At 40.2% G+C, this 20020-nt stretch overlaps 1 protein-coding gene across 1 annotated transcript; it reads left to right on the top strand.

Moving 5' to 3' along the window:
- Positions 1–10597: 10597 nt before the first annotated feature.
- Positions 10598–11157, top strand: LOC113938696 (protein BEX1-like). Its single transcript, XM_027624217.2, has one exon. It carries the CDS (start codon positions 10622–10624, stop codon positions 11006–11008), a length of 387 nt encoding a protein of 128 aa, XP_027480018.1. The 5' UTR covers positions 10598–10621; the 3' UTR covers positions 11009–11157.
- The last annotated feature ends 8863 nt before the right edge of the window (positions 11158–20020 follow it).

The following is a 20020-nucleotide window of genomic DNA, read 5'->3' as shown; positions in this document are numbered from 1 at the left end:
GGATGTAATACATACTTGCAAATAAAATGCCTCAATGGACAAAAAAAAAAATAGTGAGGAAAATGGGCATTTTCCCGTGGCATCGAGGGACATAATTATAGTGACCAAACTGTTAAGACTTCACTCCCATTCAGGCATCCTGAACAGAAATTAGGAAAGTTTGGCGCAACTGGGTGGCTCAGGTGGCTGAGTGTCCAACTCTTGATTTTGGCTCAGGTCTCAGGGTCGTGAGATGAAGCCTGGAGTGGAGCTGCGTGCTCAGCCGGAGGAGTCTGCTTGAGATTCTCTCCTCCTTCTGCCCCTCTCCCTGTTCATGCATCCTTTCTCTAAATAAATAAATAAATAAATAAATAAATAAATAAATAAATAAATAAATAAATAAATAAATAAATCTTAAAAAAGAAAAAGAAACTAGGAAAGTTCAACAATAGAAGTGCATTAAGGGAAACCTCCAAGAAGTCCTTCTCAATCCCTTTTGCTGTACGCTTGAATTATTGGTATAATGAGAGAAAAAGAAGAGGGTACATTAAATGAGTGTATCATAAGCACTGAATCGGCACTGAATTACGACTTTTATATGCTATCTTATTAATTCTTTCATTATTGAACCTTTTTATGGACCAGGAAAGTGAGCTTTAGAAACGGCTAAATTGCTGACAAGCCAGTAAGTGGTAGAGCTGGAATTGGAATTTAGGACTCTTTGGTTACAAAGGTCTTTATTTATATTCGATATCAATTATATTTTTAAAAAACTTTTTTATTGTGGTAAAATACACAAAATCTTAACCATCTTACCCATTTTTAAGTGTACAGTTCAGTGGTATTAAGTACATTCCTATTGTCACAGAGCAACATCACCATCTATCTTCAGAACTCTTTTCATTCTACAAGACTAAAACTCTACACCCATGAAACAGTCAGTCCCCATTCCTCACCTCCCCCAATTCCTGGCAACCTTCATTCTATTTTCTGTTTCTATGAATTTGACTATTTTAGATACCACATGTAAACAGAATCATACAGTATTTGTCTTTTTGTGCCCAACTTATTCCACTTAGCAAAATATCCTCAAGGTTTATCCATGTTGTGGCATATGTCAGAATTTTCTTTCTCAGGCTGAATAATATTTGATTGTATGCCTATACCACATTTTGATTATTCACTCATCCATTGGTGGACATTTAGGTTGCTTCTACATTTTAGCTATTGTGAATAATGCTACTATGAATATGGGTATCCACATATCTCTTAGAGACCTCACTTTCAATTCTTTGGGGTATATAACTAGAAGTAGTGGATTATATGGTAATTCTATTTTTAATTTTTTGAGGAATTGCCATACAGTTTTCCACAGCAGCTGTCCCATTTTACATTCCTATCAACAGTGCACAAGTGTTCTAATTTCTCTACATTCTCATTAACACTTGTCATTTTCTGTTTTGTTTTGTTTTGTTTTGAAATAGGAGCCACTCTTTTATTTAATTTAATTTTATTGTTATGTTAATCACCATACATTACATCATTAGTTTTTGATGTAGTGTTCCATGATTCATTGTTTGCATATAACACCCAGTGCTCCATTTAATATGTGCTCCATTCAGTACATGCCCTCTTTAATACGCATCACCAGGCTAACCCATCCCCCCACCCCACTCCCCTCTAGAACCCTCAGTTTGTTTCTCAGAGTCCATAGTCTCTCATGGTTCGTCTCCCCCTCCTATTTTCCCCCCTTCATTTTTCCCTTCCTACTATCTTCTTCTTCTTCTTCTTTTTAACATATAATGTATTATTTGTTTCAAAGGTACAGGTCAGTGATTCATCAGTCTTACACAATTCACAGCACTCACCGTAGCACATACCCTCCCCAATGCCCATCACCCAGCCACCCCATCCCTCCCACCCCCCACCACTCCAGCAACACTCAGTTTGTTTCCTGAGATTAAGAATTCCTCATATCAGTGGGATCATATGATACATGTCTTTCTCTGATTGACTTATTTCATTTAGCATTATACCATCTAGTTCCATCCATGTCGTTGCAAATGGCAAGATTTTGGTTTTTTTATGCCTGCATAATATTCCATTGTGTGTGTGTGTATATATATATATATATATATATATATACCATATCTTTATCCATTCATCTGTTGATGGACATCTTGGTGAAATAGGAGCCATTCTAATGGGTGTGAGGTTGTATCTCATTGTGGTTTTGACTTGCATTTCCCTAATGATTAGTGAAGTTGAGCATCTTTTCAAGTGCTTGTTGATCACTTGTATTATCTTCTTTGAAGAAATGTCTATTCATGTCCTTTGCCCATTTTTTGAATTGGATTTTGTTGTTGTTGAATTTTAGGTATTCCCTATATATTCTGGATGTTAATCCCCTATCAGCTATATGATTTACAAATATTTTCTCCTATTCTCTGGGTTGCCTTATTACTCTGTTGTTAGTGTCTTTTGATGCACAAAATTTTTTTCATTTTCATAAAACCCAATTAGTCTATTTTTTCTTTTGTTGACTGTACCTTTGCTGTCATATCCAAGAAATCATTGCCAAGTCTAATGTTGTGAAGATATGCCTTTGTTTTCTTCTAAGAGATATAGTTTTAGCTCTTATGTTTAGGATTTTGGTCCATTTAGCTCTTATGTTTAGGATTTTGGTGCATTTAATGGACCATTTTGGTCCATTTTTGTATATAGTTTTAGGTAAAAGCTCAACTCCATTCTTTTGCATGTGGATATTCAGTCTTTCCAGTAGACATCAAATATATATATATATATATATATTTTAAAGATTTTATTTATTTATTTGAGAGAGAGAAAGCACATGCTCATGAACAGGGGGAGAGGCAGAGGGAGATGTGGGGCTCAATCTCACGACCCTGAGATCATGACCTGAGCCGCATTCAAGAGTCAGAGGTTCAACTGACTGAGGCACCCAGGAGCCACGACCTCAACTATATTTTTTAAAATGTCTTGTTCAGGGCACCTGGGTGGCTCAATTGGTTAAGCATCAGACTCGATTTCAACTTAGGTCATGAGATCAAGCCCTGTGTTGGGCTCCTTGGTGGGTGTGGAGCCTGCTTAAGATTCTCTCCCTCCACCCCTCCCCACACCTCCTTTCTCCCCCCTTTAAAAAAAAAGTTTTTATCAACATAGCTAACACATAAATGGCTCAGGTTAAGTTAATTTTAAATTCAGTTTGAAAGTACAAATGATTTCATATTCCACATTGGAAAGAACATACTGATTTTGTGGCATAGTTTAAAGAGATAGAATTCTTTTAGGATTAGGTTTTAACTGAGGGTTCTAGAGGGGAGGGGGTGGGGGATGGGTTAGCCTGGTGATAGGTATTAAAGAGAGCACGTTCTGCATGGAGCACTTGGTGTTATACACACACAATGAATCATGGAACACTACATCAAAAAACTAATGATGTAATGTATGGTGATTAACATAACTATAAAAAATTTTAAAAAAAAAGGAAGCCAAGGGGCGCCTGGGTGGCTCAGTTGGTTAAGCGTCTGCCTTCAGCTCAGGTCATGATCTCAGGGTCCTGGGATGGAGCCCTGCCTCGGGCTCCCTGCTCAGTGGGGAGTCTGCTTCTCCCTCTGACTCTCCACCTGCTTGTGCTCTCTCTGTCTATCAAGTAAATAAATAAAATCTTAAAAAAAAAAAAAGGAAGCCAAGCTGTTTAGTATAATACCTGTCTTGTTGTCTTGTCTGTCTGTTCATCTGTCCATCTTTGTGGTACCTGTGGGTAGTTGTAACCCAGTTTCAAAATTAAAAATATAAAGAGGCACCCGGCTGCCTCAGTCAGAGGAACATGTGACTCTTGAGCTTGGCGTCGTGAGTTTGAGCCCCCATGTTGGGTGTAGAGATTACTTAAAAAAATAAGATCTTAAGGGCGCCTGGGTGGCTCAGTTGGTTAAGCGTCTGCCTTCAGCTCAGGTCATGATCTCAGGGTCCTGGGATGGAGCCCTGCCTCGGGCTCCCTGCTCAGCAGGGAGTCTGCTTCTCCCTCTGACCCTCTCCCCTCTCATGCTCTCTATCTCATTCTCTCTCTCAAATAAATAAATAAAAAATCTTTAAAAAAATAAGATCTTAAAATAAAAATATAAATAAATAAATAAATAAATAAATCTTAAATAAATAAAATAAAAATAAAAATGTGAAGAATGGGAAGTGCTGTAAGAAATATCTGGAAATCTAACAAAGAAGAAAAAGTATTTATAGGATAAAATAAACATGCTATACCTGAAGGTGACTGAAGCATACAAAGAAAAAAACATATTTTCCCCCCAAAACATAGATTTCAAACACTCTGAAATAAATCTTGTCATTATTACTAAATTCAGAGAATTAGAGGACCAAATTTGTATTTTTAAAATTTAAATGTAAACTTACAAAAGTTGAGTTTTGTTTTGTTTGTTTTGTCTTTTTTCTTTTTTAATTCACTGGGCTCCTTCATGAAGTAAAACACTAGTAGAATTGGGAGGTCAAGGAGCAAATTCTGTGATGTGTCAAGTTTCATCTCCAGGCACTGAAACTCTGTAGCATCTGGTACCACTTTGAAGTAGGCTGACAATTTCAGTTTAGCCATTAATGGGAAGAATATTCACTCCAGTGAAGTCATAATGGTTTGGCTTCCAAATTCCTTGTTATCTTTAAAGAAGATGATTTAACATTTTGAAAAATCCCTAGAAATTCCAAGTTCAGGGCCTTTGTCTTGGTGCCCTTTTGCTGGAAAAGAAATACACTAGAGAGGAAATTCTTAAAATGATGTATCAGTATTATATAGAACTTTTAATATCCCTGTATGTTTTAAAATTCCAGAATAAGATTACAATTATACAATTAGTCAACTTTTATTTAAAAAACCCAAAGTGGGGGGCGCCTGGGTGGCTCAGATGGTTAAGCGTCTGCCTTAGGCTCAGGTCATGATCCCAGGGTCCTGGGATCGAGTCCCGCGTCGGGCTCCCTGCTCCTTAGGAGCCTGCTTCTCCCTCTGCCTCTCTCTCTCTCTCTGTCTTTCATGAATAAATAAATAAAATCTTAAAAAAAAAAACCCAAAGGGGGTAAATGGCCATTAATTTTAAAATAGTTTATCAAGATATAGTTTAATACAGTGATGTCGATTGGGGTTCAGTGCTAGAGATTTTTCAGATGTGGAATAATTTTTTTTCTTGGCTTTAGGTTTTAAATACCAAATTTTATCCCCAAAAAGAACTTTACAGTTAGGTTATAAATCCCTGCCCCTCCCCCAAAGTGTTAAAATGTAATTTAAATGGAGCCACAGGCAGAATTTACTCTTGAGCTTTACACACAATGATAAACTTTAATGAGTTTGACATTGGAGCATCAGTGGTCTGTGAATTATACTCTGTGTGCCAAATCTAGTTCGTTGTCTGTTTTTGTGCATATAGCAAGAATGTATTTTTACATCTTTAATTATTGAAAAAAATTTAAATAATATTTTGTGACATGAAATTTTATAAAAAACAAATTTCAGTGTCCATAAAAAAAGTTTTATTGGTACACAGCCACACTCATTTGTTTATGTATTGTCTGTGGTTACTTTTGCCTACCATGGCAGGATGAGTAGTTGCCACAGAGCTGTGTGGCCCACGAAATCTAAAATATTTACTATCTAGGGGCGCCTGGGTGGCTCAGTCATTAAGCGTCTGCTTTGGCTCAGGTCATGATCCCAGAGTCCTGGGATCGAGCCCCGCATCGGGCTCCCTGCTCCGCCGGAAGCCTGCTTCTCCCTCTCCCACTCCCCCTGCTTGTGTTCCCTCTCTCACTGTGTCTCTCTCTGTCAAATAAATAAATAAAATCTTAAAATATTTACTATCTGGCTTGTTATGGAAAACGTTTGTCAACACCTGAATTATCAGAAAAGCAGCCTGTATTGTAGCATGGATATACAAATTAAACAAATGTCACTAAGGAATGCAGGACAAATTTTTACCATACATTAAATCAGCTATTTAATGTGGGGAAGAAAAGGACACAAATACTTTAGTGTCGTTAATTCCAACAGGTAAGATTTATGTTTAGTACTTTCTAAAGGTAGCTTCTTTTTCTTGACAGGAGAGCCTCAATTTACCCTCTTCATGTGAGAAAAATACAAAAGACAGAGATGGAGGATATATGGCATGAATCCATTCGCTGAATGTTAACAGCGTGACATGGATGGACAGTGACTTGGGTGTTTAATGTTGACACCAGGGCAGAGAAGCCAGCAAATACTCAGGGCCTCTTTGAAGTGATGGTAAAAGACTCCACTGAGTCTTTTCTTCCTGTGCTTGCATCGCTGGGAATTGTGGAAAAGCCCATAAAATTACTTCAACATCCTTCAATAGCAATGACTGTAATCCTTCTTAACAGTTTTAAGTCTTATGTTGTTACTCATATATTCTAATACATTTTCCCCCTTAACCACATGAAAAGGATAGAATAGCACATGTGTCTTAAAATCTGGAGTGAATTAAAATAAATTACATCAAGGGTGCCTGGGTGGCTCAGTCAGTTAAGCGTCTGCCTTCAACTCAGATCATGATCTCAGGGTCCTGGGATTGAGCCCTGTGTTGGGCTCCCTGCTTCCCCCTCTCCCTCTGCTCCCTCACACATGCTCTCTCTCTCTCAAAAAAAAAATATAAATAAAGTCTTTAAAATAAATTACATCATAAACTTTTAAAAATGATTTTTATGGCAAAAGGAATGAGATCTTGCCATTTGCAAGGACGTGGATAGAACTGGAGGGTGTTATGCTGAGTGAAATAAGTCAATCAGAGAAAGACATGTATCATATGACCTCACTGATATGAGAAATTCTTAATCTCAGGAAACAAACTGAGGGTTGCTGGAGTGGTGGGGGGTGGGAGGGATGGGGTGGCTGGGTGATAGACATTGGGGAGGGTATGTGCTATGGTGAGCGCTGTGAATTGTGCAAGACTGTTGGATCACAGATCTGTACTTCTGAAACAAATAATGCAACATATGTTAAGAAAAAAAGAAAAGGAAGAAGATAGCAGGAGGGGAAGAATGAAGGGGAGTAAGTTGGAGGGGGAGACGAACCATGAGAGATGATGGACTCTGAAAAACAAACTGAGGGTTCTAGAGGGGAGAGGGGTGGGGGGATGGGTTAGCCTGGTGATGGGTATTAAAGAGGGCACATTCTGCGTGGAGCACTGGGTGTTATGCACAAACAATGAATCATGGAACACTACATCAAAAACTAATGATGTAATGTATGGTGATTAACATAACAATAAAAAATAAAAAAAATGATTTTTATGGCAACTCTTTGGAAACCTAGGTCTTCAAAAAGGGTAACAGTGATCTCAGAATATGCTGTAGGGAGCTGAAGAGGATCCCTTGCCTACTAGCCATCGCTGAAGATAGTGAGCTATATCCTAAGAAAGTGTCTGAGGGTTGCAACCAAAAAATAAAAGAGAAGGAAAAACAGAGGCCCAGGAATTAAAATGATCAGTGCCTTCTTACATGTGACGTATAAAGCATAATATCCCAAATAAATAGCAGTCTTACCAAAAAAGATTAAAATAAAAACCCTATTGTGTTTTTACATTCTATAAGTAGATAACTGGTTATATAAACACTCATCTTCTATATAGCAAGAAATCACATCTCCATGATCTATGCTAGGCTCCAGTATCTCAATAATTCTGGTAAGATGCAGCACATCTGGAACTTGTCAAAGCGAGTTAACTTTAGAAGATAGTTCCTTGTAGCAAGACCCCTGGCCAATGCCTTCTTTCCACCACATTTCCACTGCAGTTTACCCATGGATAGTCACTATGAATATGAAAAATGAAGGATAAGTTCCCTTAAACTTTGCATTTTGCTTGAGCAAAGTGAGCACTTTATTGTAAAATTGGTCTAACAACCAACATTCTAATTCTTTTTTTTTTTTTTAGTGAAACTTGAGTAGGCAGTTATAAAAACTAATGTGTTCATGGGATATGCCTATTTCTCTCTTCCATGCATTTTGTGGTTATCATTTTACATTTGTTCTTTTTCAATATGAGATTAGCAAGTCCTGTAATAGCAATTAATAGAGGGACTAAACATTCTTCTTAATGTACCTGAAAAGCGTTGGTATTCTGTTAGAACCCAGGATCCCACACTCTTTACACTAAATAGCTTTGTCCCAACACTGATGCAACAGTAATTCTTCAAATATTCTGGACATTAACTTATGGGAAAGGCATACAAGGCAGGAAAGAGGAGAAGGCAAGGCAAGAATGTCTTAAGGGGTTGGTTACCCCTATGGGTGATTGGTACATGATCCTGCAATGATCTTCCTAGAGGGCTTTTATAGAAATGTACTGCAGAACATTCCACCTGGGGTTAAAAGAAGAAGAAAGTTTATATCCATTAGCTTCTGTTCCCCATTGGTCACCTTCCTCTTCTCTTCTGGGTTGCACATCCCAGAGCACTGAGTGGGATCTTCTGGGTGTCCTACACAGGGGTGTCAGAGGTTCCTTAGAGCAGACAGGTAGAGGGACATATCACAAGTTGAAGCAAGGCACTATCAAAGTGCATCTGCATAAAATTAGCTAAGATCTACCTGAAACAAGTTGCAGCAGGAGTGGCTGAAGTGAGAGTTGTGGCTGACAGCGTTTTTGAAGTGGTGTGCTGTCAAGAACTGTAAAGAACCCAGACTTTACCCTACTTGGAAGCTCTCAATTTAGGCTGTCACAGTTTCATGGAAGCTGGCAGAAGACATTAGATTCCTTGGTCAGAGACAAAAGACTTGATTACTTACTGCGCAGCAGACAGCATGAAATTCATGTTCATATTAGTCCCCTTTCCCCCAAGTCCCACTGGGACACTGCAGAGGTGGGTCCAAGTGGATATGGCACACAAAGTGTAGGGAACAGCTGAGAAACTTGGAGAATCCTCAATTTTTTCATATGAGGGTTGCAAGCAAAACTGCCCAAACTTTTACTAGTGGGAGACATGACCTTTATATATTTTGTTTGTTTATTTGTTTGGACAAGTTATACTTGGATTTTTCAGAGGCAAAAATGACAAGTGGCAACTTGCCTTTGGAAAAGACATTAAAAAGTATGAGAATAATAAATAGAGAAAATAGCCTAAGAAAGAATCTGTTATACAGCTCTCAAAGAAACTCCTTTTATTTATTTTTATTATTTTTAAAGGTTTTATTTTTAAGTAATCTCCACACCCAATGTGGGGTTTGAAACCACAACCCTGAGATCAAGAGCCATACACTCGACCGACTGAGCCAGCTAGGCACCCCAAGGAAACTCCTTTTAAATAAATCTCAGAATAATATGCTTTTAACGAGAACAAAACAAAAACCACAACACCAACAAAAAATTTGTAGAGATTCCATAAAGTGATACATGAAGAAGGAAAAAGGAAAATCCGGAAATCTATATGCTGAGAGTTCTCTGTGAAAATCAAATGGGCTCTCTTTCTATATAATTTCAGAGAGAGAGAGAAAGAAATCATTTTCAGACTCAGCCCTCCCAGACAACTGAAAGCCCATCTTGATAGTATATTAGACTATCCCATCTGGTTCCAGATTATTCCAGGTGAACTGTAGTGATTTAAAAATAAATTGCTTAAAGTATTTCCCCTTTTTATTCAAAAATAAATAATTATATCACCTTAGTAGCAGGAAGAATAATTTATATCCATATAGCATCTTTTCTGCAAAACTTTAATACTAACATATTGCTAAGAGTGCTATGTTCAGAAATGAACAACCTACAGGAACAAAATAATCTCAAAGAAAGAAACACAGAAAACAAAGAGACTCTGTTATGCCCATGGGTCAATTTTCTATAATTCACTTATGCAAATTAAGTCTATTGAGTATGGTCTTGGAATGAAGAGTAAAAAAATATAGAAATGCCCTTTGTTCTTTCTTTACCCTGACTATAAGATTTTACATAGGAAAACTCAACATAGGAGGTTTTTGTTGTTTTTTTTTTTTGAGAAAATATGTAAGTTTAAGTTGTACATGTTAGTAATGCTTTATTTATTAAGATTTTATTTATTTATTCATGAGAGACAGAGAGAGAGAGAGAGAGAGAGAAAGGCAGAGGAAGAGGGAGAAGCAGGCTCCCCGCCAAGCAGGGAGCCGGATGTGGGGCTCGATTCCAAGACCCTGGGATCATGACCTGAGCTGAAGGCAGACGCTTAACCATCTGAGCCACCCGGGCGCCCCCATGTTAGTAATGCTTTATACAAAATTGTTCAAACTGCGAAAATTTTGAGAATGAAAGTGGGAATCATTAATAATTATGATGGGACAGCAGGCATAAACTGACATTACGGTCAGAGCCGGCCTTCACTCACTTGCTTCTCGGTGCCTGCTCCCGGTGGCCCTGCGGGCGTGCGGGCCACAGGCGGCCCCAAAGAGTCGGAGGCGGAGGGGAAGCAGGTGCGCAGGTCTAAGTGTCCGGTGCGCCCTTCGGCGAGAATACGGCGGTGGGGGTGGGGGTGGGGGTGGGGGTGGGGGTGGGGGTGGGGGACGGGTGGGGGTGGGGGAGGGGGACGGGTGGGGGTGGGGGAGGGGGAGGGGGAGGGGGAGGAGACGGCGAGGACGGGCCCAGCCGCAATGGCGCCCAAAGAGGAACAAGCAGTAAAAAATCTCAACGTGGAGAATGCCAAACAGGAAAATGAAAAAAAGGATGAAAAGGAGCAAGTTGCTAATAAAGGAGAGCCCTTGGCCCTCCCTTTGGAAGCTGGTGAGTATTGTGTGCCGAGAGGAAATCGTAGGCGGTTCCGTGTTAGGCAGCCCATCCTGCAGTCCAGGTGGGACATGATTCAGAGGCTTGCAGAACCACAGGCAAGGATGAGAGAGGAGAATATGGAAAGGATTGGGGACGAGATGAGACAGCTGACAGAAAAGCTGAGGGAAATGCAGTTCAGTCGTAGTCTGCGGGCAGTTAGCACTGACCCTCCTCACCATGACCATCATGATGAGTTTTGCCTTATGCCTTGAATCTTGATGTTTTCCCTGAAGTTAATAGGAAGACACACCTGCTTCCTAAACTTAATGTTCTCAACGTACATTTGTTGTAAACCTTTTGGTGTTACATGTCTCTTGTGGGTCTCCTATAACCAGCTTCTAATTGAATGTTGTATTTTGACCCAAAATGTAAGATTCTGTCAGCAGGGGAGTTTCACCCTACAGCATGGCAAGATGTTCATTATATATTGTGATGTTAATAAAGCAGTTTAAAAGACAAAAAAAACCCAAAAACTGGCATTACTCCCGGAAAACTAGAGCGTAAGATCACTCTAGGTACAGCTTATTTAAACTACCTCTTCAGTATTCTCACGTAAAGTAGGTTGGTAATTTGAAAATGCCTCACTGTTCTCCAAAACACTTTAAAGCTGCACAGTACTTTGTTTCAGTTCTTTAAATCTTCAAATAACCTCTAATTAAATATACAGCACCAATAATGAGACAAAATTGTGTTAATTTCATTAAGTTCCATTAACTAAAGCTGTTAACATTTAGCTTCGTGGCTGGTCAAGATCAGGCCATAATATTTTTTTCTCCACTAAAGCACTTGGAGATCCGGGAGATGAGTAAATAAATATATTATGTTGTTGTTGTTGTTTTATTTTTTCTTCGAGGGAGTGTGAGTGGCGGGGGGAGGGGGGCATGAAGGAAGAGGTAGAGAAAATCTTAAGCAGGTTCCACACCCAGCGTAATTCCAATGCAGGGCTCCATCTCAGGACCCTGAGATCATGACCTGAGGCGAAATCTAGAGTCAGACGTCTAACCGACTGAGCCACCCAGGCGCCCTTTTTACTTTTTAAACATAGCCTCTAGAACATTTAAAATTATATATGTGGCCCGTATTATATCTCTATGGAATTGTGCTGGTGTAGCCTGTTTCAAAAGATGGGAATGAAGATGGAATATAAAACAATAGGGGTACAGATGATCACATAAGACAAATGAAACATTTTCTAGTGATCTTAAGGGAAACTGTTTGGCTGAGTCTCGTCCCACCTACCAATGTAGGTTCCTAGCTCCTGGAAACGCCCATCCCACCCCATCCTGTTATCTCTGGGTGTTCTCTGGGGGTTCTCACGAACACATTTCAGTTACTATGTGGCTTTTTCCCCTCCTGCCTCAGCCCCGTTCCTGTGGGCATCACCTTGACTGGTGCAGAGGTTGCTGTTTCCATTGGCAACCACTGCATCTACCCGAAACCGCCACCTCAGTGAGTTCAGAGGCAATCTTCAAAATGCCAATATAATACCTAACTGCAATTAGGGGAAAGTGCTGCTCTGACCCTTTGGTGTTTTACTATCAGGGAGAGAGAGAGAGAGCTGGAGGTATACTACCTGTGCCCAAACATCTTCTAGAAAGTTTTAAGTGCAACAGCTTGATGCAATGTTCAAGTTTCTGTTCTCCATAAGAGAGACCCGAGTCCATGGTGGGGCTCACACGAAAAAATGCTGAGCAAGCGAGAACGAGGCCTCCTGTTTTTTATTCAGGTTTTGCTACTAAGCCATACGTGCCTGCATGCCTGCCTGCCCCCCTTGTGCAGCAGCTGAAAACTGGTGGCGTGGAATTCAGCTGCAGCCCTGCCTTTGTTGGGAGAGCACAATATTGCTGTTTGAATGCTTGAAGGTGGAGAATGCATGCCCCAGTCCACCACACCATTCCCACTAGTCCCCAACATGTTATGTTGTATCCTCCGCCATCACACATCTGCTTCTGGCCTGGACTTTTGAGTTTGCACTCCTGTTTTATAGCCTTCCTATTCACTGTGTGTTCTTTAACCAGTGGCGGCAGCATTGTCTGGGAACTGGTGAGAAGGCAGGGTCTCCAGCCCTACCTCAGACCTATTGAATCAGAATCTGCATTTTAATTTTATTTTATTTTATTTTATTTTTTTTTTTAAAGATTTTATTTATTTATTCATGAGAGACAGAGAGAGAGCGAGAGAGGTAGAAGGAGAGGCAGGCTCCCAAGGAGCAGGGAGCCCGATGCGGGACTCGATCCCAGGACCCTGGGATCATGACCTGAGCCGAAGGCAGACGCCTAACCATCTGAGCCACCCAGGTGCCCAATTTTATCTTATTTTTTAAAAGGTTTTATTTATTTGAGAGAGAGAGAGAGGCCGAGAGAGATCACGAGGGGGCGGGGGCGCAGAGGGAGAGGGAAAGGCAGGCTTACCCCTGAGCAGGGAGCCCGATGCTGCGGGGCTCGAGCCCAGGACCCTGGGATCATGACCCGAGCCGAAGGCAGAGGCTTAACCGACCAAGCCACCCAGGCCCCCTCAGAATCTGCGTTTTTATTTTTTTTTTAATTTTTAATTGTTATGTTAATCACCATATATTACATCATTAGTTTTTGATGTAGTGTTCCATGATTCATTGTTTGTGCATAACACCCAGTGCTCCACGCAGAATGTGCCCTCTTTAATACCCATCACCAGGCTAACCCATCCCCCTACCCTCCTCCCCTCTAGAACCCTCAGTTTGTTTTTCAGAGTCCATCATCTCTCATGGTTCATCTCCCCCTCTGACTTACTCCCCTTCATTCTTCCCCTCCTGCTTTCTTCTTTTTTTTCTTTTTTCTTAAAATATGTTGCGTTATTTGTTTCAGAAGTACAGATCTGTGATTCAACAGTCTTGCACAATTCACAATTACTTCTATCTGCTTAAGATAGAAGTAATAGGGATACAGCAAGCACACAGCCTGCCATATAATGAGGTCCAAATAAATTCTCTCACCGTAGCACATACCCTCCCCAATGTCTATCACCCAGCCACCCCATCCCTCCCACCCCCCACCACTCCAGTAGAATCTGTGTTTTTAAATGATCCTACATGATTATCATGTACACTAAAGTTTGAGAAACACTGCCTCATATAGGATGTATTCTCTACCTGTAGGCTCCGTAACCCACATTTGATAGGATTTGGCCTGAGCGATTTGCAGACACAAACAGGCAAACCTGGGCTAGAAAGTGTCACTGCTTAAATGGTGCTTCCTGCTACTCCAGTAAAAACCACCACCAACATAACTTTATAAATAGACACCAAACCTTGGAAACTAAAGGAATTCCTCTCTGTTTTACATGGAAGTCACTATCTTTTCTGTTTCCTAATATGGCTTATTCTCAGGTAGAATGTCCCATTGCTTTTTATTCTGTGGCAACTCCCCTGTGTTTACACCTTTAACGATAAAGTAAGGGAACTGATATTATACACACACACACACACACACACACACTCGCGCGCGCGCGCGTATATATTTTTTTAAAATTTATTTTTTTTAGTAATCTCTACATACAACATGGGGCTCAAACTCACAACCCCAAGATCAAGAGTTGCATGCTCTTCTGACAAGCCAGCCAGGCGCCCTGATATTTTACATTTTTATCCAGTTAGAACTGTTTAGCTTATGAGTTTGGGGAGCCTGAGGAACCTAGAGAAAGAGAGCATCTGGACTTTCTTTTGATTTAAGGTGGTTTGAGCCACTGGAGCACTTCTTTAAAAAGTCATTCCCTGTTTGCTTTGCCAGATGCTCTGCAGTCCTGCCTTTCAGAGAACTTCAGTTGTAGGACAATATCAAACTTATTTGGCAAACAGTCTGGGGGCAAGGGAGGAAGGACAGGAGGCTGTTTCTTATCAGGGCATATGTTTAACTTTGAAGTAACCACATGATCCATGCTTATCCAGTCTGGGTGAATTTCAGGTCTGAGTCTCTTGTTTGGAAATTCCCTGTCAATCGGGGGAGCTCTGTTTTCCAGGCCAGGAAGCACAGTGGAGAAAGGGAAAGAAATTGGATTACTGAATACCATCACTGGTTTCCTTGAAGCCCATCCGTACTTGCCCCCTGCTTTTTAAAACAGTTTTCTTGAGGGGCACAATGGGTTTGTTGAGGTGACACACTGGGTTGAGCAGCCAACTCTTGGTTTTGACTTGGATCGTGATCTCGGGGTCCTGGGGGTGAGCGCTGTGTCAGGCTCCTCCGCTCAGCATGGAGTCTCCTTGAGGATTCTCCCCTCCCCCTCTCCCTCTACCCCTTCCCCTGTTCATGCAAGTGCTCTTTCTCTCAAATAAATAAATAAATCTTGAAAAAAAATTAAAACAGTTTTGTTGAGATATAATGACATACAATAATTTGCACGTATTTAAAGAAAGTATATAATTTGATGAGTTTTGACATATGCATATCCTGTAAAGCCATCACCACAAACAAGATAGTGAACCTATCCATTACCTCCAGAAGTTTCCTCAGCCCCTTTGGATTCACTCACTCTCACTCCTTCCCATTCCCCACCAACAGCTGATATGCTTTCTCTCACTTCAAATTAGTTGCATTTTCTGAGTTTTATATGAATAGAATCAAACAGATGTACTTTTTTTAGTCTGGCTTCTTTCATTTAGCATAATTATTTTGAAATTCATGTTGTATACATCAAAAGTTCATTCTTTTTTATTGAGTATTATTCCTTATTATTAGTAGCATGCCATTGTATAGATGTACCACAATTTGCATATGGACAAATGGGTGATTTCTAGTTTTTGGCTATTACAAATAAAACTGCTATGATCATTTGTATACAAGGCTCTATAGGGACATACATTTCTGTTTCTCTTGGGTAAATACCTACGAGTAGAATGGCTGGATAACATGATAGGTATATGTTTAACTTTGAAAGAAATTGCCAAACTGTTTTCCAAAGTAGCTGTACCCTTTGTATGCCACCAGGAGTGTATGAGAGTTCTAGTTCCGCTACATTCTTGTCAACACTTGGTGTGGTTAGTCTTTTTCGTTTTAGCCATTCTGATAAGTATATAGTAGTATCTCACTGTGCATTTCTGTAACAACTAGTGATGCTGAGCATATTTTCATGGGTTTAATGCCAAATGTATATCTCGAAAAGTGTTTAAGTCTTTTCATTTTTAAAAATTGGGTTGTTTTCCTACTGATGAGTTTTAAGAGTTCTTTATGTATTTTGTATATACAAGGCCTTTATTTTTATTTGCAAATATCGTCTCCCAGTCTCTGACTGGTCCTTCATTTTCTTGACGTGAATCACAAGAACTGAACTCCTTTATTGTTTAAGGCAATTTGAGCCCTAAATTTACAGTTTTACTGAAAATCTGGAAACATGTCCAACAGGAGAATAAAGAATGAAACATCAAATGGGTGATTATACAAACTATATGAAAAATGAGAAAGAAAAGAAGTGGCCCCTGATCTGAGAGCTAGCTTGGTGCTATTGACCAGGCATTACTGTTTCCCTGTTGAATATAAACAATTTCATAAAATAGCAACATCAGTCAAGGCTACTCTGCAACTGGGATGGATCAAGGCAAAAACGGGACCCCTCCATACTTATGCCAGAACAAAATATGAACCCTGTCCACATCAGAAAAATAATCAAACATTTCCCGATCCTGACTGATAGGATTGCTTGAACTTCCCTCCTCCCTCTCCTCCCCTAACCCGCCACTTGACCATTCTATCTTTTTCGACTGTGACTCTTCTGCCTCCCTCTTATACAGACCCTTGTGATTACATTGGATCCACCTGGATAATCCAAGCTAATTTCCCCATCTCAAAATCAACTCAATCTCATCTGCATTAACATATTCAGAGGTTTCAGGGATTAGGGCATGGAGATCTTTGAGGGGCCATTATTCTGTCTATACCACATAATAGGATTATTGTGGGGATTAAATAAGAGAATGTAAAATGCTTAGTTTGATACAATATTGTTATTAAGCCTAGACTTAGGCTTTTGAAACTCATAAACCAAGAATTATTATCTGTGGCCTGCTATGTCATCTTTTCTTTGAGGCAATGCATGCCTCATATTCTCTCTGTCACCTGAGTGAAGAGAGGGTTATGAGGTATAAGGAAACTTGGTGTAAAAATGTCAGTTAAATTGCAAAGATCCATTCCTGCCACACCTATAAACACTTTCATTTTTCCTGAATTCACCCACATGCAAAGAAATTTAATCATCAGTGAACTAGTTGGCTTTGAGGTGCATTCCTCTAACACTAGGATTTTCACATTTAGATCCTCTTTTCTGAGTATGAGCTGGTGTGGGATCCCTCATGGTTTTTCTTTGCATTCTTTTCCTCTCCCCACCTCCCTTCTCACCATAATATCAGGAGACTGTCAGGAGGGGGCTCAGGCAGTCGGGGTTGGGCATGGTTGGGACTGGCATGCTAGAAGGGACGGCTCATTTGTGGTGGGCAGAGCCAACCTCACTCTACCATGGGAAGTAAATATTGCATGGTACTCCGCTAGCATTACAGAGCATGAGCATTTCCAGGTGCCAGTGAGAGGGCAGGAAAGTGAAACCGACTTGGAGGGAGTCCTGTGTGGTTCATCTGAGAAGACCCAGCTGGTTCTCTCCCAGCATTCCCTAGCTGTACTAGCCTGACTGGGCTTAGGCAAGGCTGCAACTCATCAACTCCCAAATGACAAGAAGCGGGCAGCATTCAGTTTTTTAAAGCCAGGACGGAAATTGTTTTAAAATGCTGGGAAAAATGTAAGAATGTATTCCCCAAAGCGAGGTCAAGAAGTCTCTAGAGGGGAACTGTGTCTCATTTTGTGGAATGATCTCTCGAAATTAGACATGTGGACCTTGTGGGAACGAAGGATAGCACCAAGGATTAGAATGAACACCAAGGAAAGGAAGTAATAGCTAATAGCCTTAGGAAAGGAAAATGAGACATTAAAGTTATGAGCAGCTGTGATAGATCTAGAGCAGCACTGACATAATTAGGAGACACTAATAAACCTTGGCACTTAACCACTGATAAAAAATTCTAAGGATTACCAGTCATTGAGTTACTCCTATGTCCGGGATCTGGTACTTGGTACTTACTTGTGTTATCTTTAATTCTCAAAATATCCTGCAAGTAATGTATTATTATTGCATTCTATTCTTTTTTTTAAAGTAATCTCTATGCCCAATGTGGGGCTCAAACTCACAACCCCAAGACGAGGAGTCTCATGCTCCACCGACTGAGCCAGGCAGGCGCCCCTTGCATCCTATTCTATATGTACTTCTTAGCTTTAGTTTTCTTTATCTTTGAAACTGGACTGAGAGCATCTATCTTACACTATTGCTGGGAAAAGTGAACTTAAAAGTATATGTCAAAGTGCCTGGCAATTAGCAGGTGCACAATTTATATTTGTGAAATTATTATTGAAATAGGCAGAAAAAATGAGGATATGAAAGATATTTTGACTGATTATTTCATTTGGTAATTTATTAGGTACCTGCTACATTCTGGCCCAGTTCAAACAATAAAAATATAGACCTGACTTTAGGATATTTACAGTGCAGGGAGCAAAAAGCCAAACAAACAAAATCACTGATCAGAGAAAGAAGTTACTGATTAGAATTTAATACTATATATTTAGGATAGGATGATAAAAGGTGCTTCTAAAACCGGGAAGCACGTAAATGGACTCTTAAAAGGAACAAATAGGAATCGGGATGTGTGTGCGTGCGGGGGTGTCTTGTCCATTCATTTGGGGCAGGGGATAACTGTCATTGGTTTTATACTGGCAGGGAAAAACGCCTATGGGATGGAGCGGACAAGTAGGCAGGAGCTGAATCATGTCAGCTCTTGTACGTTTTTCTAAAAAGTTTAATTTTATGCTAAAAGTAATGGGTAGCCATTAAAGGATTTTATTTAAGATGTACTCTGTTCAGATTTATGGTTGAGAAAGATTACGTGGGTAATAATGTGGAGGGGAGACACACAGATGCAGGCACAGTGAGGAAACTAAAGGGAGGGGTGTGGTACAGTGATTTAAACCTGGGCCCAGACTGCCTGGCTTCATCATTTTCTAGTTGTATGGCTGTGGATAATTTACTTCTTTGTGCCTCAGTTTTCTCATCTGTGAAATGGGGATGTAGACCCTTCTTCGTAAGACTGATGTGACAGTTGAAAGAAGTAATAGGGATACAGCACACAGCCTGCCATATAATGAGGTCCAAATAAATGACAGCTTGTAATTTTTGCTGTTGTTAATATATTGGTGCAAAAGAGAAATGATGAGGACCTGGGCTAAAGAGGTGGCAGTGGAAATAGAAAGAAGGGGATGATGTGAAGGAAGCAGAATGGAAAGGACTTGTTAATGGAGTGTATTAACAAGTGTATTAACGTCGATTTAAAAGGAGTGGAAGAGGGGCGCCTGGGTGGCTCAGTCAGTTAAGCATCTGACTCTTGGTTTCGGCTCAGGTCATGATCTCAGGGTCTTGGGATCGAGCCCTGTGTTGGGCTCCATGCTCAGTGGCAGTCTGCTTGAGGATTGTCTCTCTTCCTCTCCCTCTGCCCCTCTCCCTGCTTGTGCTCATGTGTGCTCTCTCTCTCTCTGAAATAAATTAGTTAAAAAAATTAAAAAATAATTTAGCTAAAAAAATAATTAAAAAAATAAAAAATAATAAATTAGTTAAAAAATAAAAAAAAGTGGGAGGGGAGCTATTTGAATTCACTGGGTGAGTAAAGGAGGTCTAGATTCAAGGCTGTTCTGGTTTATATTCTTCCTCCATTGTTCTTTTTGAGTAGATCACACTATGATTCTGTGATCTTGCATGTCCTTCTCTATAGGTGGTGGGTTCAAACCTCATCCGCAAATACAGATGTACAAGAAATGTATGTCTTTCTTTTTCTCTAGCTCAATTTAGGTTCTGTTTTGAGTCTTCTCCTTGGATGGCAAAAACATAATTTCAGTTACATTGGGGTTTCTCCTCTCCTTTCCCAAGGTTGTACTTAATGTTTTAGTCTTAGGCTGTGAGGTTGGGGTTAGACATTAGATCCTTGGTGTCATCTGGCCGAACTGATATCCTTTGGAGCTACCATCACCTCATTGGGTCCTCAGTCTGTGATCCATAGTGGGATGTATGTTGACTCACTTCTCAGGCTCATTCTTATAGCTCTTTGGGTTCCAGGTCCCTCCTCTTGGGCAGTAGCACTTAACTCTGTTTCTCAGTCAGGTGCC

Source organism: Zalophus californianus, chromosome 4 (assembly GCF_009762305.2).
Source record: "Zalophus californianus isolate mZalCal1 chromosome 4, mZalCal1.pri.v2, whole genome shotgun sequence".
Taxonomy (NCBI): domain Eukaryota; kingdom Metazoa; phylum Chordata; class Mammalia; order Carnivora; family Otariidae; genus Zalophus; species Zalophus californianus.
The sequence above is the reverse complement of the archived record's forward strand: the minus strand, read 5'-3'. Positions and strand labels throughout refer to the sequence as shown.